The 27098-nt window shown below is 44.8% G+C and overlaps 1 protein-coding gene and 1 long non-coding RNA gene across 2 annotated transcripts; one reads left to right on the forward strand and one right to left on the reverse strand.

Moving 5' to 3' along the window:
* Positions 1–12572: 12572 nt before the first annotated feature.
* On the reverse strand, positions 12573–14653 carry LOC149984181 (uncharacterized). The gene is made up of 3 exons (XR_016495646.1): positions 14281–14653; positions 13830–14085; positions 12573–13311 (listed from the first exon to the last, which is right to left on the reverse strand). It is a non-coding gene; the product is annotated as an uncharacterized LOC149984181 (long non-coding RNA).
* A 6377-nt stretch (positions 14654–21030) lies between these two features.
* On the forward strand, positions 21031–24860 carry paqr8 (progestin and adipoQ receptor family member VIII). The gene is given in 9 exon segments (NM_001124651.1): positions 21031–21159; positions 22741–23373; positions 23850–24070; positions 24339–24485; positions 24488–24489; positions 24492–24510; positions 24512–24518; positions 24521–24524; positions 24527–24860. Coding segments are annotated over 8 exon segments (1065 nt in total). The 5' UTR covers positions 21031–21159; positions 22741–22841; the 3' UTR covers positions 24660–24860.
* Positions 24861–27098: the final 2238 nt, after the last annotated feature.

Raw genomic sequence — 27098 nt, forward strand, 5'->3', positions numbered from 1 at the left:
GTCTTAAAGGAGTTCCCACATATATGCTGAGCACTTGTTGGCTGCTTTTCTTTCACTCTGCGTTCCAACTCATTCCAAACCATCTCAATTGGGTTGAAATCGGGTGACTGTGGAGGCCAGGTCATCTGATGGAGCATTCCATTACTCTTTGGTCAAATAGCCCTGACATAGTCTGGAGGTGTGTTGGGTCATTGTCCTGTTGAAAAACAAATGATTGTCCCTGTAAGCGCAAACCAGATGGGATGGCGTATTTCTGCAGAATGCTGTGGTAGCCATGCTGGTTAAGTGTGCCTTGAATTAAAAATTATTCACAGTGTCATCAGCAAAGCACCCCCACACCATCACACCTCCATGCTTCATGGTGGGAACCACACATGCGGAGATCATCCGTTCATCTACTCTGCATCTCACAAAGACACAGCAGTTGGAACCAAAAATCTCACATTTGGACTCATCAGACCAAAGGACAGATTTCCACTGGTCTAATGTCCATTGCTTGTGTTTCTTGGCCCAACCAAGTCTCTTCTTATTATTGGTGTCCTTTAGTAGTGGTTCTTTAGTAGTGGCAATCTGAGGTGCAGTTAACTCTAAAGAACTTATCCTCTCCAGCAAAAGTAACTCTGGGTCTTCCTTTCCTGTCGCGGTCCTCATGAGAGACAGTTTCATCATAGCGCTTGATGGTTTTTGCGACTGCACTGGAAATGCATTCCAGGTGATTACGTCATGAAGCTGGTTGAGAGAATGCCAAGAGTGTGCAAAGCTGTCATCAAGGCAAAGGGTGGATACTTTGAAGAATCTCAAATAGATTTTGATTTGTTTAACACTTTTTTTGGTTACTACATGATTCCATATGTGTTATTTCATAGTGTTGATGTCTTCACTATTATTCTACAATGTAGAAAATAGTAAAAATAAAGAAAAACACTTGAATGAGTAGGTGTTTCCAAACTTTCGACGGGTACTGTATGTGTCAACGATTTGGAACAAGCACACAAACTAAACAGTTTCTACTGGGGGGATTTGACTACATACAACAAAAACATTGCGATGAAACGATGAAATACAAGAGAAAATAAGAAGCGAATGCAGTGCTGGCTGGCAGATCAAGGTGCGCACGAATGAGGAAGTGGTCTGGTAGTGTGAGGGGGGGTGATGTAAATGATTATGTTAGAATGGGTATGGTGCCTTAGTCAACTGCAGAACCGTTACTGTAAATCAAGTTTTCGCAGGCTACAACGCAACACCCTTAGAGAGCCCACTTTCCCATAGTTTACACGCCTCACATCTACGCTCATACACAATCTCTCTGTATCTCACATGCAAGCTCTTACACATAAGAGTTATTTATACCGTGAAACATTTTCCCTGTAGCTTTAACAGAATGCTGTAAACAGTTTATGCACGTGTTCCATTCTACGTGTTCTATTTTGAATTTACCAGGAAACACTATAAATGATGAATGATTTGTGAATGACAGATAAAAGATTGAGTTGTGTCATTGGAAAAAGCTCTCCAGTAAACTTTACCAACTTGAGTTAGTGATAGTAAATTGACTTCATCCACATAGCTACAGACTTAGAGTACAAAATGGACTCTGTTTTAATGGACATATGATCATCACTTTCTTTTTTTAACCACGACTCAATAAAAAATCACTCCAATACAAAAGAACATGGAGCAGAACACACCTTGGACGTTAGGGAGGGTGAGGACCTGGTTCCGATTGGTTCATTGATTGATTTACAGGATGGTAAACTGCGCTGTCAGACCAGACCATCCAATGGGTACGCTTTGCTTTGGCATGTCACTGTACTTACTTGTTAACTGTGATTGTCTGTTGTGTTTTTTGATGATAGAAGAAGAGAGAGAACGAAAGAATGAGAGAAGAGATTGATGTTAGCTGGAGCCACTCTGGGTACATCCTAAATGAGAGGAAAAGATTGGGGTTGATGTTAGCTGGAGCCACTCTGGGTACATCCTAAATGAGAGGAAAAGATTGGGGTTGATAGCTGGACCACTCTGGGTATGTCCTAAATGAGAGGAAAAGATTGGGGTTGATGTTAGCTGGACCACTCTGGGTACATCCTAAATGATTGGGGTTGATGTTAGCTGGACCACTCTGGGTATATCCTAAATGATTGGGGTTGATGTTAGCTGGACCACTCTGGGTACATCCTAAATTATTGGGGTTGATGTTAGCTGGACCACTCTGGGTATATCCTAAATGATTGGGGTTGATGTTAGCTGAAGCCACTCTGGGTACATCCTAAATGATTGGGGTTGATGTTAGCTGAAGCCATTCTGGGGACATCCTAAATGATTGGGGTTGATGTTAGCTGAAGCCACTCTGGGTACATCCTAAATGATTGGGGTTGATGTTAGCTGAAGCCACTCTGGGTACATCCTAAATGATTGGGGTTGATGTTAGCTGAAGCCATTCTGGGTACATTCTAAATGAGAGGAAAAGATTGGGGTTGATGTTAGCTGAAGCCACTCTGGGTACATCCTAAATGATTGGGGTTGATGTTAGCTGAAGCCACTCTGGGGACATCCTAAATATCTCCGTATTCCCTAAATAGGCTTCATTTACACAGGCAGCCCAATTCTAATATTTTTTTTCTCTCACTTATTTGTCTTTTGACTAATCACATCAGATCTTTTCACATCAGATCTATTTCAGATCGGATTGGTCAAACGCAGCCAGGAATAGGGTATAGGGAATAGGGTATAGAGTGCTATTTAGGACATAAGTCTCTGTCTTCATTGTGGCGTTGTGTGAAATGTTTGTTGGGGGAATGTGGGGTTTTGCGATGTGTGTATTTGTTATGTTCTAATCTACTCTTTGGCATGGTCAGTAAACGCTTCTCTTGACTGAACTCGTTTTCGTCTTTTTTAAATCTTTTTAATAGAAATATTGAAATCTTTCATTTTGGTCTTTTAGCAGATGCTCTTATCCAGAGCGACTGAGTCAGAAAAAAAATATATATAATGACAATCGTCTAACAAAATAATAACAGACGTGAAAATCTGTCATTATTTTTTATTTTTTTACAGAATAAGTGGTAAGATGTTTTACAATTATTTAAAAGGTACACATTCTACTGTAAACTAGGGTTGACACAATCTACTGTAAACTAAGGTGAAGACATACTACTGTAAACTAGGGTAGACACATTCTACTGTAAACTATGGTAAACACATTCTACTGCAAAACTAGGGTGGGCACATTCTACTGTAAACTAGGGTGGACACATACTACTGTAAATTAGGGTAGACACATTCTACTGTAAACTAGGGTTGACACATTCTACTGTAAACTATGGTAAACACATTCTACTGCAAACTAGGGTGGGCACATTCTACTGTAAACTAGGGTGGACACATACTACTGTAAATTAGGGTAGACACATTCTACTGTAAACTAGGGTTGACACATTCTACTGTAAACTAAGGTGAAGACATTCTACTGTAAACTAGGGTTGACACAATCTAATGTAAACTAGGGTAGACACATTCTACTGTAAACTAGGGTAAACACATTCTACTGTAAACTAGGGTAAACACATTCTACTGTAAACTAGGGTAGACACATTCTACTGTAAACTATGGTAAACACATTCTACTGCAAACTAGGGTGGGCACATTCTACTGTAAACTAGGGTGGACACATACTGCTGTAAATTAGGGTAGACACATTCTACTGTAAACTAGGGTTGACACATTCTACTGTAAACTAGAGTGGACACATTCTACTGTAAACTAGGGTAGACACATTCTACTGTAAACTAGGGTGGGAACATTCTACTGTAAACTAGGGTGGACACATTCTACTGTAAACTAGGGTGGACACATTCTACTGTAAACTAGGGTGGGAACATTCTACTGTAAACTAGGGTGGACACATTCTACTGTAAACTAGGGTGGGAACATTCTACTGTAAACTAGGGTGGACACATTCTACTGTAAACTAGGGTGGACACATTCTACTGTAAACTAGGGTGGGAACATTCTACTGTAAACTAGGGTGGACACATTCTACTGTAAACTAGGGTGGGAACATTCTAGTCATTTCAATTAAAAAAGCAGTAGGAAAACTCTCTCTTTTCTATGCTTGTCTGTTTCTTCAGAATGGAACGTTGCTGTGATAGAATGTTTTATGTTGCCTTTGTTCTAGAAGCAGTTATGTCGTCAGTGTTCCAATGCATTTCCACCAGATTGTCATTGATCAAGAGCACTTAAAGCACAGCTCTAAAAGATACACACTGAGTGTGAAACATTAAGAACACCTGCTCTTTCCATGACATAGACTGACCAGGATAATCCAGGTGAAAGCTATGATCCCTTATCGATGTCACTTGTTAAATCCACTTCAATCAGTGGATTTTATGAAGGGGAGGAGACAAAAAAGTTAAAAAGGTTAAAGAAGGATTTTAAGGCTTTGAGGCAATTGAGACATGGATTGTGTATGCGTGCCATTCAAAGGGTGAACGGGCCAGACAAAAGATTTAAGTGCCTTTGAACAGGGTATGGTAGTTTTGTGTTTGAGTGTGTCAAGAACTGCAATGCTGCTGAATTTTTCACACTTTCCTGTGTGTATGAAAAATGGTCCACTACGCAAAGGATACCCAGTCAACTGGACACAACTGTGGAAAGCATTGGAGTCAACATGAGCCAGCATCCCTGTGGAACACAGGGACTAGGCAAGTCAATTTTAACAAATGCTTATTTACAATGAAGGCCTACCACGGCCAAACCCTAACCTGGACAACGCTGGGCCAATTGTGCGCCGTCCTTGTAGAGTCCATGCCCCGAAGAATTGAGGCTGTTCTGAGGGCAAAAGAGACACCTGCACCATTGTGGCCGGACTACTTATGATCTATACCATTAGCCTTTGCAAATATACGAGGCAGGCGAAATCAACGCGCTCTCTGATTTTAAGACAATGGGGACTATTTAAGACTACTCCGCTCCTCAAACTAGGCTCTGTATGTTTGTTCCACTAAATTATGCAAATTAACCTTTAGACAATAAGCATGGCTGACTGGTCAAATGTTTTTTCAGCAGCTAACCAGGTGAGTACTGGAAGGTATTCACAGGACTTGTTTTTTCAGCAGCTAACCAGGTGAGTACTGGAAGGTATTCACATGACTTATTTTTCAGCAGCTAACCAGGTGAGTACTGGAAGGTATTCACAGGACTTGTTTTTCAGCAGCTAACCAGGTGAATACTGGAAGGTATTCACAGGACTTGTTTTTCAGCAGCTAACCAGGTGAGTACTTTAAGGTATTCACATGACTTGTTTTTCAGCAGCTAACCAGGTGAGTACTGGAAGGTATTCACAGGACTTGTTTTTCAGCAGCTAACCAGGTGAGTACTGGAAGGTATTCACAGGACTTGTTTTTCAGCAGCTAACCAGGTGAGTACTGGAAGGTATTCACAGGACTTGTTTTTTCAGCAGCTAACCAGGTGAGTACTGGAAGGTATTCACAGGACTTGTTTTTTCAGCAGCTAACCAGGTGAGTACTGGAAGGTATTCACAGGACTTGTTTTTTCAGCAGCTAACCAGGTGAGTACTGTGAATACTGGAAGGTATTCACAGAACTTATTTCTCAATGGACATTGCGAAAACTCACTTCTTAATCGCCACTATGCGTATCAAGCACAGGAGGTTGGTGGCACCTTAATTGGGGAGGACGGGCTCTTGGTAATGGCAGGAGCGTGATTTGTGGAATGCTATCAAACACATTAAACACAAGGTTTCCATTCCATTTCCCCCCCCCGTTCCAGCCATTATTACGAGGCGTCCTCCCCTCAGCAGCCTCCACTGGTATCAAAGTAGTGTAGTGGAGGTATATGCTGTATCAATTCACAAGGCTGATGGAGCCAATCAGAATGTTTCACTTAAAATGTTGTTATATACACTTATCCGGAACATGTATTCCTTTGTCCCCCTTTTCCCAGCTCTGTGCCCCAACAACAATTACACACCCTCATGTGGGCCAACTTCTCCATTACCTTCCCAATGCTTCCAGTCGGTGGTGTGAATTCAATATTCGTTTTTGTAATGAGTTCTGCTATTTTCTCCCATGACCCCATGCCTGTGGGTCACTTCTTTACCCTTTAGCACCCTCGTAACCATTTTCCTCCCAAATCCCCAGATCCTCCTTGTGTCCTTGGACAGTAATCACTATCAATTATCAAGTAACTGCTTTATCTATCCGCTTTTCAGTCTCCAGCAGGCCCTCCAGTATCGCTCCTACCTCTGGCCTGTTTGGGTTGAACCAATGGTGGTACCTCTGGCCTGTTTGGGTTGATCCAACGGTGGTACCTCTGGCCTGTTTGGGTTGAGCCAACGGTGGTACCTCTCGCCTGTTTGGGTTGATCCAACGGTGGTACCTCTGGCCTGTTTGGGTTGAGCCAACGGTGGTACCTCTGGCCTGTTTGGGTTGAGCCAACGGTGGTACCTCTCGCCTGTTTGGGTTGAGCCAACGGTGGTACCTGGCCTGTTTGGGTTGAGCCAACGGTGGTAACTCTGGCCTGTTTGGGTTGAGCCAACAGTGGTACTTCTGGCCTGTTTGGGTTGAGACAACGGTGGTACCTTTGGCCTGTTTGTGTTGAGCCAACGGTGGTACCTCTGGCCTGTTTGGATTGAGCCAACGGGGGTACCTGGCCTGTTTGGGTTGAGCCAACAGTGGTACCTGGCCTGTTTGGGTTGAACCAACGGTGGTACCTCTCGCCTGTTTGGGTTGAGCCAACGGTGGTACCTGGCCTGTTTGGTTTGAACCAACGGTGGTACCTCTCGCCTGTTTGGGTTGAGCCAACGGTGGTACCTCTGGCCTGTTTGGGTTGATCCAACGGTGGTACCTGGCCTGTTTGGGTTTATCCAACGGTGGTACCTCTGGCCTGTTTGGGTTGAGTCAACGGTGGTACCTCTGGCCTGTTTGGGTTGAGCCAACGGTGGTACCTCTCCTTTGCGTCACCGTTTTCCCCTGCTGTTTTAATACGTAACAGTCCCCTTACGGGAGACATCGGTATACAGTTCCTACTACTATCTCAGGCTCATTCACCTCCTTAGCTTCTCCGGTTCATCACCATACACAAACTATAACTGTGGGTCCAACAGGATATTCTCCCATGCACCCTGCTCCGAGTGTGTTCTATGATCGGCATACCAGCTTCATTATCCTCTTCCAGTAATGAGCTAGTACTGCCTATTCCTGCTTTGGTTGAACATATTTCTGCTCCACCGACCGTAGACTCCCAAGACCAAGGTGCTATTAGCCCTTCTCCTTTATTTACCAAACTAGTTTCTGAACCCATTCCTTCCACACGGATCCTTACTTCTAGATCTTTGTCTTGGTCCCTATGTTCTAGTTCCGTGTATCTACGTACACTACCGTTCAAAAGTTTGGGGCCACTTAGACATTTCCATGTTTTTGAAAGAAAACCCTTTTTTTTTTGTCCATTAAAATAACATTAAATTGATCAGAAATACAGTGTAGACATGGTTAATGTTGTAATTGACTATAGTAGCTGGAAACGGCTGATTTTTAATGGAATATCTCCATAGGTGTACAGAGGCCCATTATCAGCAACCATCACTCCTGTGTTCCAATGGCATGTTGTGTTAGCTAATCCAAGTTTATCTTTTTTTTTTAAATGGATCATTAGAAAACCCTTTTTGCAATTCATGTTAGCACAGCTGAAAACTGTTGTTCTGATTAAAGAAGCAATTTGTGGGTTAAATTGAGAGGCAGAGGTCAAAGGGTTACTGACCATGAATCCGTTTGATAGGTCAATACAGCTGCCGTGCAAAGGGTTACTGACCATGAATCCGTTTGATAGGTCAATACAGCTGCTTCCTTATTGCCAGTGCCCTCAAACGTGGCCTGTGGGTTGATATCAGGTTAGCCTGGTGCGCCTTTCGCCCATCGATTCATGGCCTTGTAATTAAATCACAGCCCTCCATTCTTCCAGCTTGTCCACAATGAGATTCATCTCTTCCCGGGCCATTATCCCTATCGTCTCTCTGTGGTGGACGGGCGCCTCCATGAATTTCATGCTCATCTTCTATCCCCAATCAACCTTCCGCAGTCGTTTTTGAACTTAGCCACCCTTTGGCTTTGCGAAGAATGACTTCCAATTGCCTTTTCCCCCTCTGTGCTGAGAGGTCACCCTTTTCCCCTCTGTGCTGAGAGTTCACCCTTTCCCCCTCTGTGTTGAGAGTTCACCCTTTTCCCCTCTGTGTTGAGAGTTCACCCTTTCCCCCTCTGTGTTGAGAGTTCACCCTTTTCCACCTCTGTGTTGAGAGTTCACCCTTTCCCCCTCTGTGCTGAGAGGTCACCCTTTTCCCCCTCTGTGTTGAGAGTTCACCCTTTTCCCCCTCTGTGTTGAGAGTTCACCCTTTTCCCCCTCTGTGCTGAGAGTTCCCCCTTTTCCCCTCTGTGCTGAGAGTTCACCCTTTTCCCCTCTGTGCTGAGAGTTCACCCTTTTCCCCTCTGTGTTGAGAGTTCACCCTTTTCCCCTCTGTGTTGAGAGTTCACCCTTTCCCCCTCTGTGCTGAGAGTTCACCCTTTTCCACCTTCTTTAGATTTTTTTGTCTTCTAGATCCGGTTCCTTGTAATCACCTCACTTCGGTGCCTGTTCACTTGAATTAAAGGGTAACTACACCAACAAAAAAATCTCAATTTGTTAAGATTTTTCTCAGACCTCAAAAGTGTTTTCCTGATGTGGTTTAGGCCTTTTTATGGATTTACAACATCCAATGTTGTTGTTTTTCTAATAATAAAGATTGGCTTTGAGAAAGAAAAAAAAATTGAACTCATTTGGGGAAATCAGAAACCGGTGAATTTCTGCCTCAGTTGACAGGCTAATTTATCGATTTCAATAGTAGACCTACTATTAGCCGACCTGCACAGTACAGCTTGGGTTGGTCTGACTGTTTATAGACCAATATGGGATTGATCATTAGCCGACCTGCACAGTACAGCTTGGGTTGGTCTGACTGTTTATAGACCAATATGGGATTGATCATTAGCTGACCTGCACAGTACAGCTTGGGTTGGTCTGACTGTTTATAGACCAATATGGGATTGATCATTAGCCGACCTGCACAGTACAGCTTGGGTTGGTCTGACTGTTTATAGACCAATATGGGATTGATCATTAGCCGACCTGCACAGTACAGCTTGGGTTGGCCTGACTGTTTATAGACCAATATGGGATTGATCATTAGCCGACCTGCACAGTACAGCTTGGGTTGGTCTGACTGTTTATAGACCAATATGGGATTGATCATTTTAGGTCCTTCAGAGTACAGCTTGGGTTGGCCTGACTGTTTATAGACCAATATGGGATTGATCATTTTAGGTCCTTCAGAGTGTCACTGTTTCTCGTAGAATTATTCACACAGGGCACCTTTCCTTCAGCGGGAGGGCTGTTTGGGATTGTTTTGTTTTTTTTGCAAGATTTGAGGATACTCACTTCTCCTCGCACCACTGCAGCTAACCGGTTAACATCTCAAGAAGAGGCACAATCTTCACAGACACACTTTCATTGTCCCAAATGGCACCCTATTCCCTACATAGTGCACTACATTTGACCAGAGCCTTATGGGCCCTGGCCAAAAGTAGTGTACTATAAAGGGAATAGGGTGCCATTTGGGATGTATAGGCTGTCCACCCACTTCTCTCTAGCCCGACCTATTCAGGTCACAGATATGCTGTTCAGTTTCTCAGGTCAAATCAGCATTACTCAGGTCAAGAGACTGAAAACGGAACAGAGATTACATTTTGAGATTTGGGCCAATTGTTTTTTTTTTTTTACATTCTCATTCTATACATTCAGTTCCACAGCATAAACAACAACAACAACAAGATTCCCCGTGTATTGTTAACGGGGCGCTAACATGACTGCCTTATAATGCCCCAGTGTCATGTAAATCACAATACAGATTCCTCAATGTCCCAACACTAATACAAGGTACAAATCTGCCGTTCTGCCCCTGAGCAAGGCAGTTAACCCACTGTTCCCCCGGGCGCCGAAGACGTGGATGTCGATTAAGGCAGACCCCCCCCCCCCCCCCCTTCCCCGCACCTCTCTGATTCAGAGGGGTTGGGTTAAATGAGGAAGACACACCTCTCTGATTCAGAGGGGTTGGGTTAAATGAGGAAGACACACCTCTCTGATTCAGAAGGGTTGGGTTAAATGAGGAAGACACACCTCTCTGATTCAGAAGGGTTGGGTTAAATGAGGAAGACACACCTCTCTGATTCAGAAGGGTTGGGTTAAATGAGGGAAGACACACCTCTCTGATTCAGAGGGGTGGGGTTAAATGGGGAAGACACACCTCTCTGATTCAGAAGGGTTGGGTTAAATGAGGAAGACACACCTCTCTGATTCAGAGGGGTTGGGTTAAATGGGGAAGACACACCTCTCTGATTCAGAGGGGTTGGGTTAAATGGGGAAGACACACCTCTCTGATTCAGAGGGGTTGGGTTAAATGAGGAAGACACACCTCTCTGATTCAGAGGGGTTGGGTTAAATGAGGAAGACACACCTCTCTGATTCAGAAGGGTTGGGTTAAATGAGGAAGACACACCTCTCTGATTCAGAGGGGTTGGGTTAAATGAGGAAGACACACCTCTCTGATTCAGAGGGGTTGGGTTAAATGAGGAAGACACACCTCTCTGATTCAGAGGGGTTGGGTTAAATGAGGAAGACACACCTCTCTGATTCAGAGGGGTTGGGTTAAATGAGGAAGACACACCTCTCTGATTCAGAAGGGTTGGGTTAAATGTGGGAAGACACATTTCAGTTGAAGGCATTCAGTTGTACAACTGACTAGGTATCCCCCTTTCCTTACTATATTGCTCTGGGTCTAACTAACCGCTAGACATTGAAAATAATCACCGCTCACTTTGATTATGGTTTGGGGCCCCGAGTTGAGTATTGTGTTAAATAGAAACTGCCAGGGATGGGGAGTAACTGATTACAAGTAATCTATTACAGTACATGTAATCTGATTAGAAGTGATCTGTTACAGTACATGTAATCTGATTAGAAGTAATCTATTACAGTACATGTAATCTGATTAGAAGTGATCTGTTACAGTACATGTAATCTGATTAGAAGTAATCTATTACAGTACATGTAATCTGATTAGAAGTAATATGTTACAGTACATGTAATCTGATTACAAACTGCAGTCAGGTGTCGGGGGGGCCTGATTACTTATAAAAAAAACGAACTAATTAGTTATGTTACCAGCAATAATATTGTAATCAGATTAGATACTTTGGAAAAACTAGATGATTACTTCTTGGATTACTTTTAAATTCAGAAAGGATGTTGGTTAAAAAATACATGATGAAATCTGTCTGTTTTCTCAATGACATTCAATTCAGCATTGAAAGAAAAAAAGGCGCAAGTTGAAGTTTGTTTTATCTGAGTGAGTCTGACCACCAATCAGAGACCACTATGATGACACACCAATCAGAGACCACTATGATGACCACCAATCAGAGACCACCATGATGACCACCAATCAGAGACCACCATGATGACCACCAATCAGAGACCACCATGATGACCACCAATCAGAGACCACCATGATGACACACCAGATGATGACCACCAATCAGAGACCACTATGATGACACACCAGATGATGACCACCAATCAGAGACCACTATGATGACACACCAAATGATGACCACCAATCAGAGACCACTATGATGACACACTAAATGACGACCACCAATCAGAGACCACTATGATGACACACCAGATGATGACCACCAATCAGAGACCACTATGATGATCACCAATCAGAGACTATAAGGATAGAGGAGGAGAGGCAGGGTGTGGGTTGGGGCTGTAAGGATAGAGGAGAGGCAGGGTGTGGGTTGGGGCTATAAGGATAGATGAGGAGAGGCAGGGTGTGGGTTGGGGCTGTAAGGATAGATGAGGAGAGGCAGGGTGTGGGTTGAGGCTATAAGGATAGAGGAGGAGAGGCAGGGTAGATGAGGAGAGGCAGGGTGTGGGTTGGGGCTATAAGGATAGAGGAGAGGCAGGGTGTGGGTTGGGACTATAAGGATAGAGGAGAGGCAGGGTGTGGGTTGGGGCTATAAGGGTAGATGAGGAGAGGCAGGGTGTGGGTTGGGGCTATAAGGGTAGATGAGGAGAGGCAGGGTGTGGGTTGGGGCTATAAGGATAGATGGGGAGAGGCAGGGTGTGGGTTGGGGCCCCGTACCCCCAGTAGATGATTCAGACGTGGGTGTAGAGAGCAGAGAGACTAGCCTGGGTGGAGGTTGGGCTAGGGAGGCCCAATCAAAACCACAGTTTATGATTTCCCCATTGTACAACACAGTGAACCCCCATTTCACAGGCAGCTGCACCTCACTGCATTCTTCATCAGTTGTTTAAAAGGGATGCGTTATACCCCGATGTGTGTGTGTGTGTGTGTATGCAAATGAGGGCACAGCTGTTAGTGTACCTTCAATGAGCCACATAATGTCTGACATCAAACAATTTAATGTTCAATCTCGATGCACTATTACAGTTGACAAAACTTTACAATGAAGACCTTTATTTTTTTTTAACAAAACAATATATACAAGAAAGGTCATTCTAAAAAATAAATGTTTTTTTTTTTAAACAGAATAAAAAAGAAGGCAAAGAAAGCTTTTCTCTAGAGACAACAGTCCTTTTAACCCACAGCTCATGATTGTAACCAGACCGTGTACATACCGTAACATGTAGCTAAAACATGAGTAAAGCAAATAAACTAAATGTTGAAACTGATCCAAGAATAAACCTAAGACATTAAACAACATAAAACCAAAATCTTTCAACTCCTATCGAGTCCATATGTGGTTGCTGCCCAAAAAAAGGCTAACTGGAGGAAGCAAGAGGCCCAAAAACCAGAAGAACCAGTCAAAATCTACTTAAATTCTTCTTCTGAATTCCTTCTCATCCTTTTTGGTCTCAAACGGGAAACAACATCTTTCCATTCAGACTTGATTCTCCTTCTGTCCTTCTCCCTCTCCTCCCTCCATCTCCTCCCACCTCTTCCCTCTCCTCCCTCCACCTCTGCCAGATGAGGATGATAATGTCGTTGTCCCAGGTCTTCAGATGAGGAAGATGATGTCGTCAGCCAACGTGATCTGGTTGTCGTCCTGCATGCGAGCGAGGCCCACCTGTCTACAGACACCTCAGTCTGTCCGTCAGTCTGTCCATCCTTGCTAGGTGGGACAGGGGCATCCATAGGCTCCTCTTCTGCCTCAGCCGGTTTGGGCGTGCCAGCCTGGACTGTGGGAGGGAGGGTCAAACAAAGTATGGTAACAATTCCCGAAACTGAGAATCAATTAGAATCATAAACGGCTCTATTCCGACTTGAGATGAGTTGACGTAACATGGACATCAGTCAAGAAAAATGTTGACTGAAGCCCATGTTAAGTGAACTCATCTTAAGTCAGAATCGAGCCCACAGTGCTTTGCACATATTGTATAGAGTGAAAGAAGCATTCTGGTTCCTACTCTCAGGGATGTCCTTCTCTCCAGCGAAGTCATACAGTGCTTTGGGAACTACGGCGAGGGGGGGGGGGGGGGGTCAAGTGTGAGTGTTAGTTCACCAACGTTTTTGTTACAAAGTGGACGCCCCGTCTCTGTTTTGGTAAAAAGCTGAGGGATGGGGCCTGGATAAATGTAACCACTCTCAAACTCATAGGCAGAGCTATGGATACAAGGACCAACCATCCATAGTGATAGTTGTAACCATGTTTTGAGGCTATACAGTGTTTGTTTACATCTATAGTCTAACGCCGTACCTCTTCTTGTCTGAGCGAGGGGTACGTTGTGTTGTCTCCTCCTCTTCCTCCTCAGAGTCAGACTCCTTCGTCCCTCGTTTCTTCTCCGTACCTCTTCTTGTCTGAGCGAGGGGTACGTTGTGTTGTCTCCTCCTCTGAGTCAGACTCCTTCATCCCTCGTTTCTTCTCCGTACCTCTTCTTGTCTGAGCGAGGGGTACGTTGTGTTGTCTCCTCCTCTGAGTCAGACTCCTTCCTCCCTCGTTTCTTCTCCAGAACCTACAGGACCATGGATACACTCTGTATTAACTGCAGACATCAAACAGGCTTTACTAAAACTTCAGCAGAGTTTATTTAAATGAAGATGTATATTTGCTTAAAGGCAGTATTGTGTTATAACCCTATATGGGCTGGCCACCATGTGGAAGACAAAAAAAAACAGTCAATCAATCAATCAATCAACCAATCATAGACCTTTTTGAAGTAAGCGAACTGGACCAGCTCCACAGCGACCTCAGAGTCCTCCAGCTCCACAGCGACCTCAGAGTCCTCCAGCTCCACAGTGACCTCAGAGTCCTCCAGCTCCACAGTGACCTCAGAGTCCTCCAGCTCCACAGTGACCTCAGAGTCCTCAGTCCTCCAGCTCCACAGTGACCTCAGAGTCCTCCAGCTCCACAGCGACCTCAGAGTCCTCCAGCTCCACAGCGACCTCAGAGTCCTCCAGCTCCACAGTGACCTCAGAGTCCTCAGAGTCCTCCAGCTCCACAGCCTTACTCATGCGGGCTTTAGCGTGGGCCGTAGACAGACGGATGAGGGTCTCCAGAGTACGAGCAGTTACTGGGGACGTCTGGAGGGAGCGAGGGGGGGCAGGGGGTTAGGCGGGGGTGAAGGTTATATGGGGGGGGGGGGGGGGGGGATTTGGTATTTTATTAGGATCCTCATTAGCTGTTGCAAAAGCAGCAGCTACTCTTCCTGGGGTCCACACAGAACATGAACCATAACGCAGTATGACATAATACAGAACATCATTAGACAAGAACAGCTCAAGGACAGAAACAACATACATTTTTTATAAAGGCACACGTAACCTACATGTCAACGCATACACACAAACTATCTAGGTCAAATAGGGGAGAGCGAGGTGTTGCTTTATCTGTTTTTTTAAAAACCAGTGACAAACAAACAAACATCCAGTCAGGCGAAGTCCTGTGGGTGAAAACAGCTTGTTGATGAGAGAGGTCCAAGGAGAATGGCAAGAATCGTGGAAGCTAACAGGCGGGACACAAACAGACAAATAACAGCGCGGTACAACAGTGGTGTACAGAACGGCATCTCGGAACGCACACAACTCGTCTGTCCTTGTCAGGGATGGGTTATTACAGCAGACGACCACACCGGGTTCCACTCCTATCAGCTAAAAACAAGAAGCAGCTCCAGTGGGCAACGCCATCACCAACACTGGACAACTGATGAAAGGAAAAACACTGCCTGGTCCAACGTATCCTGGTTCCTGTTGCGTCATGCTGATGGCAGAGTCAGGATTTGGCGTAAACAGCATGAGTCCATGGCCCCATCCTGCCCGGTGTCAACGGTACGGGCTGGTGACGGTGGTGTAGCGTCAGAGAAGAACCTATTGGTCTTCAGTGTGTGACAGGTTAGTATAGTGGAGAACCTATTGGCTTTCGGTGAGTGACAGGTTAGTATAGTGGAGAACCTATTGGTTTTCGGTGAGTGACAGGTTAGTATAGTGGAGAACCTATTGGTTTTCGGTGAGTGACAGGTTAGTATAGTGGAGAACCTATTGGTTTTCGGTGAGTGACAGGTTAGTATAGTGGAGAACCTATTGGTCTTCAGTGTGTGACAGGTTAGTATAGTGGAGAACCTATTGGTCTTCAGTGTGTGACAGGTTAGTATAGTGGAGAACCTATTGGCTTTCGGTGAGTGACAGGTTAGTATAGTGGAGAACCTATTGGTTTTCGGTGAGTGACAGGTTAGTATAGTGGAGAACCTATTGGTTTTCGGTGAGTGACAGGTTAGTATAGTGGAGAACCTATTGGTTTTCGGTGAGTGACAGGTTAGTATAGTGGAGAACCTATTGGTTTTCGGTGAGTGACAGGTTAGTATAGTGGAGAACCTATTGGTTTTCGGTGAATGACAGGTTAGTATAGTGGAGAACCTATTGGTTTTCGGTGAGTGACAGGTTAGTTCAGTGGAGAACATATTGGTTTTCGGTGAGTGACAGGTTAGTATAGTGGAGAACCTATTGGTTTTCGGTGAGTGACAGGTTAGTTCAGTGGAGAACATGTTGGTTTTCAGTGTGTGACAGGTTAGTATAGTGGAGAACCTATTGGCTTTCGGTGAGTGACAGGTTAGTATAGTGGAGAACCTATTGGTTTTCGGTGAGTGACAGGTTAGTATAGTGGAGAACCTATTGGTTTTCGGTGAGTGACAGGTTAGTATAGTGGAGAACCTATTGGTTTTCGGTGAGTGACAGGTTAGTATAGTGGAGAACCTATTGGTTTTCGGTGAGTGACAGGTTAGTATAGTGGAGAACCTATTGGTTTTCGGTGAGTGACAGGTTAGTATAGTGGAGAACCTATTGGTTTTCGGTGAGTGACAGGTTAGTTCAGTGGAGAACATATTGGTTTTCGGTGAGTGACAGGTTAGTATAGTGGAGAACCTATTGGTTTTCGGTGAGTGACAGGTTAGTATAGTGGAGAGCCTATTGGTTTTCGGTGAGTGACAGGTTAGTATAGTGGAGAACCTATTGGTTTTCGGTGAGTGACAGGTTAGTATAGTGGAGAGCCTATTGGTTTTCAGTGAGTGACAGGTTAGTATAGTGGAGAACCTATTGGTTTTCGATGAGTGACAGGTTAGTATAGTGGAGAACCTATTGGTCTTCATTGTGTGACAGGTTAGTATAGTGGAGAACCTATTGGTTTTCGGTGAGTGACAGGTTAGTATAGTGGAGAGCCTATTGGTTTTCGGTGAGTGACAGGTGTGTGATGATGAAAGAACAGAAACCATAATACCAGCCATGTAGCAGAGTGTACTTTTATAAAACACAAAGGGTCAGTGGTGTAGTGGAGGCTATACGCAGGTATAAACTGTACACTTAGCCTAGTTTCAGCTGAATATTATCTGTAGGCAGCAAGAGTGTACTGCTCTCAAAATCACAGAAGAATGACATCGGTAGCCGGTAGGGTAGGGAGGAACCGGTAGGGTAGCCAGTAGGGTAGCCAGTAGGGTAGCCAGTAGGGTAGTGAGGAACCTGTAGAGTAGCCAGTAGGGTAGCCAGTAGGATAGGGAGGAACCGGTAGGGTAGCCAGTAGGGTATCCAGTAGGGTAGCCAGTAATAGGGAGGAACCGGTAGGGTAGCCAGTAGGGTAGGGAGGAACCGGTAGGGTAGCCAGCATGGGTAGGGAGGAACCGGTAGGGTGGAACCGGTAGGGTAGCCAGTAGGGTAGCCAGTAGGATAGGGAGGAACCGGTAGGGTAGACAGTAGGGCAGCCAGTAGGGTAGGGAGGAACCGGTAGAGTAGCCAGTAGGGTAGCCTGTAGTATAGGGAGGAACCGGTAGGGTAGCCAGTAGGGTAGGGAGGAACCGGTAGGGTAGCCAGTGGGGTAGGGAGGAACCGGTAGGGTAGCCAGTGGGGTAGCCAGTAGGGTAGGGAGGAACCGGTAGGGTAGCCAGTAGGGTAGTCAGTAGGATAGGGAGGAACCGGTAGGGTAGTCAGTAGGATAGGGAAGAACCGGTAGGGTAGCCAGTAGGGCAGCCAGTAGGGTAGGGAGGAACCGGTAGGGAGGAACCGGTAGGGTAGCCAGTAGGGTAGACAGTAGGGTAGGGAGGAACCGGTAGGGTAGCCAGTACGGCAGCCAGTAGGGTAGGGAGGAACCGGTAGGGTAGCCAGTAGGATAGCCAGTAGGGTAGGGAGGAACCGGTAGGGTAGCCAGTAGTGTAGCCAGTAGGGCAGCCAGTAGGGTAGGGAGGAACCGGTAGGGTAGCCAGTAGGATAGCCAGTAGGGTAGGGAGGAACCGGTAGGGTAGCCAGTAGGGTAGGGAGGAACCGGTAGGGTAGCCAGTAGGGTAGGGAGGAACCGGTAGGGTAGCCAGTAGTGTAGCCAGTAGGGCAGCCAGTAGGGTAGGGAGGAACCGGTAGGGTAGCCAGTAGGATAGCCAGTAGGGTAGAGAGGAACCGGTAGGGTAGCCAGTAGGGTAGGGAGGAACCGGTAGGGTAGCCAGTGGGGTAGCCAGTAGGGCAGCCAGTAGGGTAGGGAGGAACCGGTAGGGTAGCCAGTAGGGTAGGGAGGAACCGGTAGGGTTTCACTGATAGAATAAACATTTTGTTTTCGAAATGATAATTTCCGGATTTGACCATATTAATGACCTAAGGCTAATATTTCTGTGTGTTTATTATAATTAAGTCTATGATTTGATAGAGCAGTCTGACTGAGCGGTGGTAGGCAGCAGCAGGCTCGTAAGCATTCATTCAAACAGCACTTTTCTGCTCGCAATGCTTGAAGCACAGCGCTGTTTATGACTTCAAGCCTATAAACTCCAGAGATTAGGCTGGCAATAGTTTAGTACCTATAAGAACTTCAAATAGTCAAAAAATATATAGTAAAAAAGTATAGAGAGAAATAGTCCCATAATTCCTATAATAACTACAACCTAAAACTTCTTACCTTGGAATATTGAAGACTCGTGTTAAAAGGAACTACCAGCTTTCATATGTTCTCATGTCCTGAGCAAGGAACTGAAACGTTAGCTTCCTTACATGGCACATATTGCACTTTTACTTTCTTCTCCAACACTGTGTTTTGGCACTATTTAAACCAAATTGAACATGTTTCATTATTTATTTTGAGACTAAATAGATTTGTATTTATTTATTATATTAAGTTAAAATAAAAGTGTTAATTCAGTATTGTTTTAATTGTCATTATTACAAATATATATATATTTTTTTAAATCAGCCGATTAATCTGTATCGTTTTTGTTTGGTCCTCATAATCGGTTGACCTCTCTTACATGGGTATTCCTCTTGTCCAGATGGGATAGGGCAGTGTGCAGTGTGATGGCGATTGCGTCATCTGTGGACCTGTTGGGGCGGTAAGCTAATTGTAGTGGGTCTAGGGTGTGAGGTAAGGTGGAGGTGATATGATCCTTAACTAGCCTCTCAAAGGACTTAAAAGAAGATAATGCAACGGTCATTTATACAGAACAAAATAGAAACCCAACATGTTAAAGTGTTGGTCCAATGTAATGAACTGAAATAAGATCCCAGAAATGTTCCATACGCACAAAAAAGCTTATTTCTCTTAAATGTTGTGCCCAAATTTGTTTACATCCGTTAGTGAGCATTTCTCTTTTGCCAAGATAATCCATCCACCTGACAGATATGGCATATCAACAAACTGATTAAACAACATGATCATTACACAGGTGCACCTTGTGCTGGGGATTTTTAAAAAGGACACTTTTTGTCACACAACACAATGCCGCAGACGTCTCAAGTTTTGAGAGAGCGAGCAATTGACATGCACACTGTAGGAATGAATGTCCACCAGACATGTTGCCAGAGAATGTAATGTTATTTTCTCTACCATAAGTAGTTGTTTTAGAGAATTTGGCAGTACTTTCAACCGGCCTCACAACTGCAGACCAGGCCTCACAACTGCAGACCACGTGTATGGCGTCGTGTGGGTGAGCGGTTTGCTGATGTCAACATTGTGAACAGAGTGCCCTATGGTATGGTATGGGCTGGCATAAGCTACAGACAACAAACACAATTGCATTTTAAATGCACAGAGATACCGTGACGCGATCCTGAGGCCCATTGTTGTGCCATCCCCCCCGCAGCCATCACTTTGTTTCAGCATTAATGCACGACCCTATGTCACAAGGATCTGTACACAATTCCTGGACTCTGAAAATTGTCCCAGTTCTTCCATGGCCTGCGTACTCACCAGACATGTTGCGTTTAATATTTTTGTTCAGTATAGTTCAGTTAGCATCCCTCGAACGACGCTGCCAACTCATTTCGTGTATCATTTTCATGTTAGTGTAGCACGTGACGATGTGTAAAACTTACTCAGCCTTAAGTGTCCCGCTTGTGTAAAATCATTAGCAAGCATTAGATCAGCTAATATGCCTGAGGGAGGATGGTTCGAGCCAGGTACGGACCGAAGCGGGAGGAAGTGATACTCGCTAAGCAGGCAGCGTGACATCCTTTACATTGGTAAGAGCACAAACAGAACTGGAGCCATGGGAAGTATAGGTGCTGAGGGGTGCTTCAGACCCACTACGGTTGTCATTCCGTAGTGTGGTGATAAGTAACATTTAAAAAGGAATTAATATTATTTAAAATATATATATATATATATATATATTTTCACATCTTTATTGCTCCTCTATGAGAGGAGAAAAATACTCAACAGCAGAGCAGGAAGAAAAATACTTTTCCTCAGCACCATCCCCCCCAAAACATCTTTCCCCTGCCATAGCAAGAAGAGAGACACTATAGAACATGCACCAGCTGCCTATGGCGCATGTTCAATATCTTCTAAGCACCCCTTGCATTGCCTGGTCCCACAAACGACGCTCTTCCACCGATAGTACACCAGATGGCGCTATTTAACTAAAACGAGCTGTGGCCATTGCATTATTTGCAAAGTATCTCATTTTGTTGTGCATTGTAGTGTATGTATTGTAACGCATAGGCACTGATTGGTTTTTAAACGTATAATGAGGCTCTGCATATTCACATGTAAAAATGCAAAAAATATATATTAGAATGCTATTCGAAATCATTTATCAACATATCATGCAATTTGATATTATGCTTCAATAATAAATCATGTTTTCTGTTTCTCGTGTGCATTAAAAAATGGTTGTTTTGATAAGCTATTGTGATTGTATTATGAGACACAAAATATCCTAGGCTATATATTTGATTGTGATGCGTAACCCTATGTGCGTAGCTTTAGGATTAGATCATTTTTTTCATAGCGCCACTGCCTCGGAAAATGTAGGTCAGTCCTTGAGTTTTGGGCGTTCTCTGTTTAGCCCAATGGTTTAGCATACCTTTTTAGGCACGCCCAGTCTCCCAAATCACTTCTTTGCAGTAGGGTTGCTAGGCTGTCACTTGTAGATTGCTAGAGTTCACCTGTCGTGCTGCTGCCACTCACTGTCTGCTTGAGAATAGGCTTCACCATCAGCATCACGAAATCGATGTAGAAATGAAAAACGATGTGGAGGGGGGTCTAGCGCTGTAGTGGTATTTGATAACTGCGACGGCTCCCAGCAACAGGTGTGTTCTGTCTAGACATTCAGGAACATACAGAAAGACAGGTGAGATTTCTATATTTTCAAACAATAATTTGAATATGAGAGGATAATAACTTGTCTAGCATTTTTTTTAAATATATTATTTCCCCTTTTGCATTCATCTAGAACTCTCTCTCTCATTGCTTCTTGTGGTTATCCCATTCTTGGTCATTTTCTTCTAGATTCTAGAGGTTTAGTTGAATGCTGATAATGGGCCACTGACATGGATAGAGACAGACAGACACTCCATTCAGCCAGTGCAGAATGCTGTTGCCTCATCTGTTTCTGTAGTTGTATTGGCTAGAATGCTGTTTGCCTCATCTGTTTTTGTAGTTGTATTGTCTAGAATCCTGTTGCCTCATCTGTTTTTGTAGTTGTATTGTCTAGAATGCTGTTTGCCTCATCTGTTTTTGTAGTTGTATTGGCTAGAATGCTGTTTGCCTCATCTGTTTTTGTAGTTGTATTGGCTAGAATGCTGTTGCCTCATCTGTTTTTGTAGTTGTATTGTCTAGAATCCTGTTGCCTCATCTGTTTTTGTAGTTGTATTGTCTAGAATGCTGTTTGCCTCATCTGTTTTTGTAGTTGTATTGGCTAGAATGCTGTTGCCTCATCTGTTTTTGTAGTTGTATTGTCTAGAATGCTGTTTGCCTCATCTGTTTCTGTAGTTGTATTGGCTAGAATGCTGTTTACCTCATCTGTTTCTGTAGTTGTATTGTCTAGAATGCTGTTGCCTCATCTGTTTTTGTAGTTGTATTGTCTAGAATGCTGTTTGCCTCATCTGTTTCTGTAGTTGTATTGGCTAGAATGCTGTTTACCTCATCTGTTTCTGTAGTTGTATTGTCTAGAATGCTGTTTGCCTCATCCCTGTCTTTGTAGTCTTTTTCTCCCCTTGTACAAGTAACCTGATCCTAGATCTGGGGCCAGGCTATTGTAGAACGCATGATAACAAGGAGTGGAATGATAACTCAAACAGACTGGCTACCCAGGCTAATTGTAGAAGCATGTCACCCATAAATGACAACCCCGGTTGTAAAGTTTTTCAAATAAGGGAAATGTCACCACCAATATCTGACACAATCACGCTTAATGTGAGGAAGGTAAGGCGGCTGTTAGGAGTTTCAGAAGTGTCCCCTTTCCAGTTGGCACTGTATCAGTCACAATCATGGCTTGGTTTGTATTCTCTGGGTGTATATGTTTGTCTTTGGTCTCCGTAGGTGCTTATTAGTATCGCTGCTGACGCCATAGATAGGGTGGCTGTTGTCATTCCGTAGTGTGTGGGTGGGGTGTCAAGGGAGGCAGTGAGACTAGGGTACTGGGTCAGGTAGCAGGCTAGAGGTAACAATTTACAGGTATGATTGCATGCCTGCTCTCTGGTGCATGCTAGCTTACCTACCTGCTTCCCAGTGTAAGCTGACAGACCGGTGAACCAATTCCCAGATGGCCAGCTATGTGAGAAATGTGTGTCTGTCAGCCTGCCTCATTTTAAACAGCATCGGTTTTGACCTAGTTGCTACTGTTGGTATAATACAGAATACAATACAACCTAAGCTATACTTTGATTCTTAAATCATCTTAACTGCATTTTGTTTCTCTCTGTTTACACAGCAAAACCCAAGTCAATCAACTTTCCACCCTACTCCTCTTCTATACCCATTCCCACCTCTTTCCCTCCCTCCTTCCTTCCCTCGCCCCACCTCTCCATCATCATGACCAGCGGAGCCCTGGGGCGTCTCAGTACCTTGACTCTGAGTGTGAAGCAGCTCAGCCGGCTGCCTCACCTCTCCGACGTCCTCCCCTCTTCACTCCCCTCCCTCCCCTCCCCCAGCCCCACCGTCCCTGTCTCCTGCGTCCCCACTCTGTTCCAGGAGCCTTACATCCTCTCTGGCTACCGCCCGGTTGGGCAAGACTGGCGCTGTTACATCCTCAGCCTCTTCCAGAGACACAATGAATCCCTCAATGTCTGGACACACCTTCTGGCAGGTCCCCTGGTGCTACTACGCGTCTGGGCTTATGGATTGTCCCTAGACTCGGCGTCCCTGCCTCTCTGCCTGTACATACTGTCTGCCCTCACCTACTTGTGTTGTAGCGTAGCAGCTCACCTGCTTCAGTCCCACTCTGAGCTGGCCCACTATACTCTGTTCTTCCTGGACTACGTGGGTGTGTCTGTGTATCAGTATGGCTGTTCGCTGGCTCACTATTTCTACTGCTCTGAGCCAGCCTGGAGGGAGAGCCCCGTAGGTAGTTTGTGTTTTTATTATTGCTATGGCAACACGCTTTCTCTCCACACTCTAGTGCACTTTATTCAACTTGTCTGCATCCCAAGTGATACCCGATGTAGTGCACTACTTTTCACCTGGGCCCAAAAGGGAAAAGAATGCCATTTTGGATGCCCTTAGGCACATTGTGTTTCGTTTTAGCATACCTGAATCTGATGTTGTGTTATAATTGCCTACGGAGGACTACAGTCTCTTAACTCTAAGTGGTCCCACATGGTGGCTTTTAAATCTGTAATATGTATTGTCGATTGTTGTAATATTGTGCTCCGGGGTGAAATTTCCCCGAGACACTGTACCTGGATCAGTTTCTCCTCCCCCAATCCTAACTTTAACCATTAGTGGGGGAAATGTAAAAGTGACCCAGGATCAGCATCTAAGGGCAATATCACCTTATTCTTAATACTGTGGAATGACAAACTGTTCTACCTCTACCTCTAGGGTTCTGGTTCCTCCCTGGCGCTGCCTTACTTGGCTGGCTGTCCTGTGCTAGCTGCTGCTTTGCCAAGTCACGCTACCGCCGGCCTTACCCGCTCCGGAGGAAGATCTGCCAGCTGATCCCCACCAGCATGGCCTACTTCCTGGACATCAGCCCTGTAGCCCACCGCCTGGCTACCGTACCCTGGGGTCAGGACCCCGCTCTACCGCTCCACGCCCTGCAGGTGGGTGGATGACTGGATGAATGAATGGAGGGAATTATCATGGTGTGGCAACTCTATGGGCCGGTTTCCCAGACACAGATAACGAAAGCCAAGTCCTAGTCTACAAAGCATGGTCAATGGAGAAGCTCCCATCTGTGTCTGGTAAACTGGCCCATAGAGTTGCCTGAGCCGTGAGAATACAACACACACAAAAATGATTGAGGATTTAAAAAAAAACACAATTCACAGAGTCAACTGACTTGTTTCCATTGTGGTCCTCCATATTTAGATGGCCGCCTTCCTGCTTGCAGCCTTCTTCTTCTCCTGCCCTGTTCCTGAGAGGTTCTTCCCGGGGCATTGTGACATCATGGGTCAGGGTCACCAGATCTTCCACCTCTTCCTGTCTCTGTGTACGCTGTGTCAGCTGGAGGCCCTTTTCCTAGACTATGGCAGTCGGAGGGATACAGTGCTGCAATTGTATGGGGAGAGGCAGCTGTGGTTCGCCGGTGTATCCTTCCTCGCCCTGGCACTATGTAGCACCCTGACTGCGGTTGTCATGAGGAGGCATGTACAGAGACGACTGGAGAAAAGTGAAACTGTGAAACAGTGAGGAATGGCAGGGAGAGGAAGAACGAGAGACATGTTCAGTGTTTTGAGAATAATCATGTCCTGTAAATGTATAGAGAGACAGTATTTATCTAAGATGATGAGCATCTTTGTAGCAGATAAAGGTTTCTTGCCTTAAAAGATCATTTGATTCCTGTACAATCTAACCATGTCCTTCTTTGTTTACTTCCTGGACACGGGGGTAAATATTTCTTCATTGCCTATTTCTGACTAGTTATTGGTCAATAAGCTTAGATTCAGACGCCTGGTCCCAGATCTGTTTGTGCTGTATAGTCAACGCCTATGGACATTGTCATGCCAAATGTACAAACAGATCTGGGACCAGGCTATTGATTCAGTTTATATCTGAGGAACCCATGAAGGGTGTTTTTGTGTTAAGCTTAATGGAAGTTCACCCTGAAGTCTGTCTGATTAAAGAGTCAGTGACATTTTTAAAGCTGGATTTTTTGGATTTCTCTTTCAGCTGTCGGAGTGAAACTGGGCAGGCCACGGGATTGAGCAAACAAAGAAGTCCGTTTTATTGAGCAGTGAACAGAACAGGCTGTGATTTGGGCCATAGTGACAGGCAGACTATAGGCCATTGCAGAGCAGGATATGACAACTAGAGCGATTGGGTTGAGGATCAGGAGGAGAGCTGTGGGTGACGAGGAGTCATGCTTTTATACATGCCGAACCTGGGTCATAGTGGATACACTAATTGGCATTTTTACAAAACTAGCCAAAAAAAAAGCATTGATGCAAGACACATCTACACAAAGAAATGTGTTGTGTGATTAAACCTAGACATTTGTATGACGTCCATATGAAAAAAGCCCATCAACATCCATGTGTAACTCTGTGTTGTTGTCTGTTCACACTGCTTTGCTTTATCTTGGCCAGGTCGCAGTTGTAAATGAGAACTTGTTCTCAACTAGCCTACCTGGTTAAATAAAAGGTGAAATAAAATTAAATAAATAAATAAATAGGATGACTCGCTTGGTAATGGGAATTTTCCGAACATGAATGTAGAATTCTATAGCGAGCTTGTTGTTTGTATGGCCGGTAATTGAATACCAGTGTTCTGATTTTAGTTGACATTGTGATCCATGAAAACCATGACTGTACCAGGCAGGCAGAGAAAGCCGTTCAAACTCTTCCACTAATTCTGCTATTGGTACACAGCACACTTGATCAGGTTTCTGTGCACACTATTGACTCTGGTTGCATCTGAAATGCTGCCCGATTCCTCACAGGGCTCTGCATGGTCAAGAGTTGTGCCTTCAGGAAAGTATTCAGACCCCTTTGACTTTTTACACATTTTGTTACATTACAGCCTTGTTCTAAAATGGATTAAGGTGTTGTTGTTCCACATCAATCTACACACAATACCCCATAATGACATCACAATGCCCCATAATGACATCACAATGCCCCACAATGATGAAGGAAAAACAGGTTTTTAGAAATGTTTTCAATTTTTTTTTTACTGCCGTTACAAGCTTGGCACACCCGTATTTGAGGAGTGTCTCCCATTCTTCTCTGCAGTTCCTCTCAAGCTCTGTCAGGTTGGATGAGGAGCGTCGCTGCACAGCTATTTTCAGGATTCTCCAGAGATGTTCCATTGGGTTCAAGTCCGGGCTCTGGGTGGGCCACTTAAGGACATTCAGAGACTTTCAGAGTCCCAAAGCCACTCTGTTCATCTTTCCCTCGATCCTGACTAGTCTCCCAGTCCCTGCTGCTGAAAAACATCCCCACAGCATGATGCTGCCGCCACCATGCTTCACCGTAGGGATGGTATTGGCCAGGTGATGAGTGGTGCCGGGTTTCCTCAGGACGTGACACTTAGCATCCAGGCCAAAGAGTTCAATCAATGTTTCTTATGTTCTGAGAGTCCTTAAGGTGCCCTTTGGTAAACTCCAAGTGGACTGTCATGTGCCTTTTACTGAGGAGTGGCTTCTGTCTGGCCACTCTACCAAAAAGGCCTGATTGGTGGTGTGCTGCAGAGACGGTTGTCCTTCTGGAAGGTTCTCCCATCTCCACAGACGAACTCTGGAGCTCTGTCAGAGTAACCATCGGGTTCTTGGTTACCTCCCTGACCAAGGTCATTCTCCCCTGATTGGTCAGTTTGGCCAGGCGGCCAGCTCTAGGAAGAGTCTTGGTGGTTCCAAACTTCTTCCATTTAAGAATGATGGAGGCCACTGTGTGTTCTTGGGGACCTTCAATGCTGCAGAAATGTTTTGGTACCCTTCCCCAGATCTGTGCCTCGACACAATCCTTTCTCGGACCTCTACAGACAATTCCTTCAACCTTATGGCTTGGTTTGTGCTCTGACATGCACTGTCAAATGTGGGACCTAATATAGACAGGTGTCTGCCTTTCCAAATCATGTCCAATCAATTTAATTTACCACAGGTGGAATCCAATCAAGTTGTAGAAACATCAC

This window comes from Oncorhynchus mykiss, chromosome 4, assembly GCF_057628025.1.
Source record: "Oncorhynchus mykiss isolate SJ-2025 chromosome 4, ASM5762802v1, whole genome shotgun sequence".
NCBI lineage: Eukaryota > Metazoa > Chordata > Actinopteri > Salmoniformes > Salmonidae > Oncorhynchus > Oncorhynchus mykiss.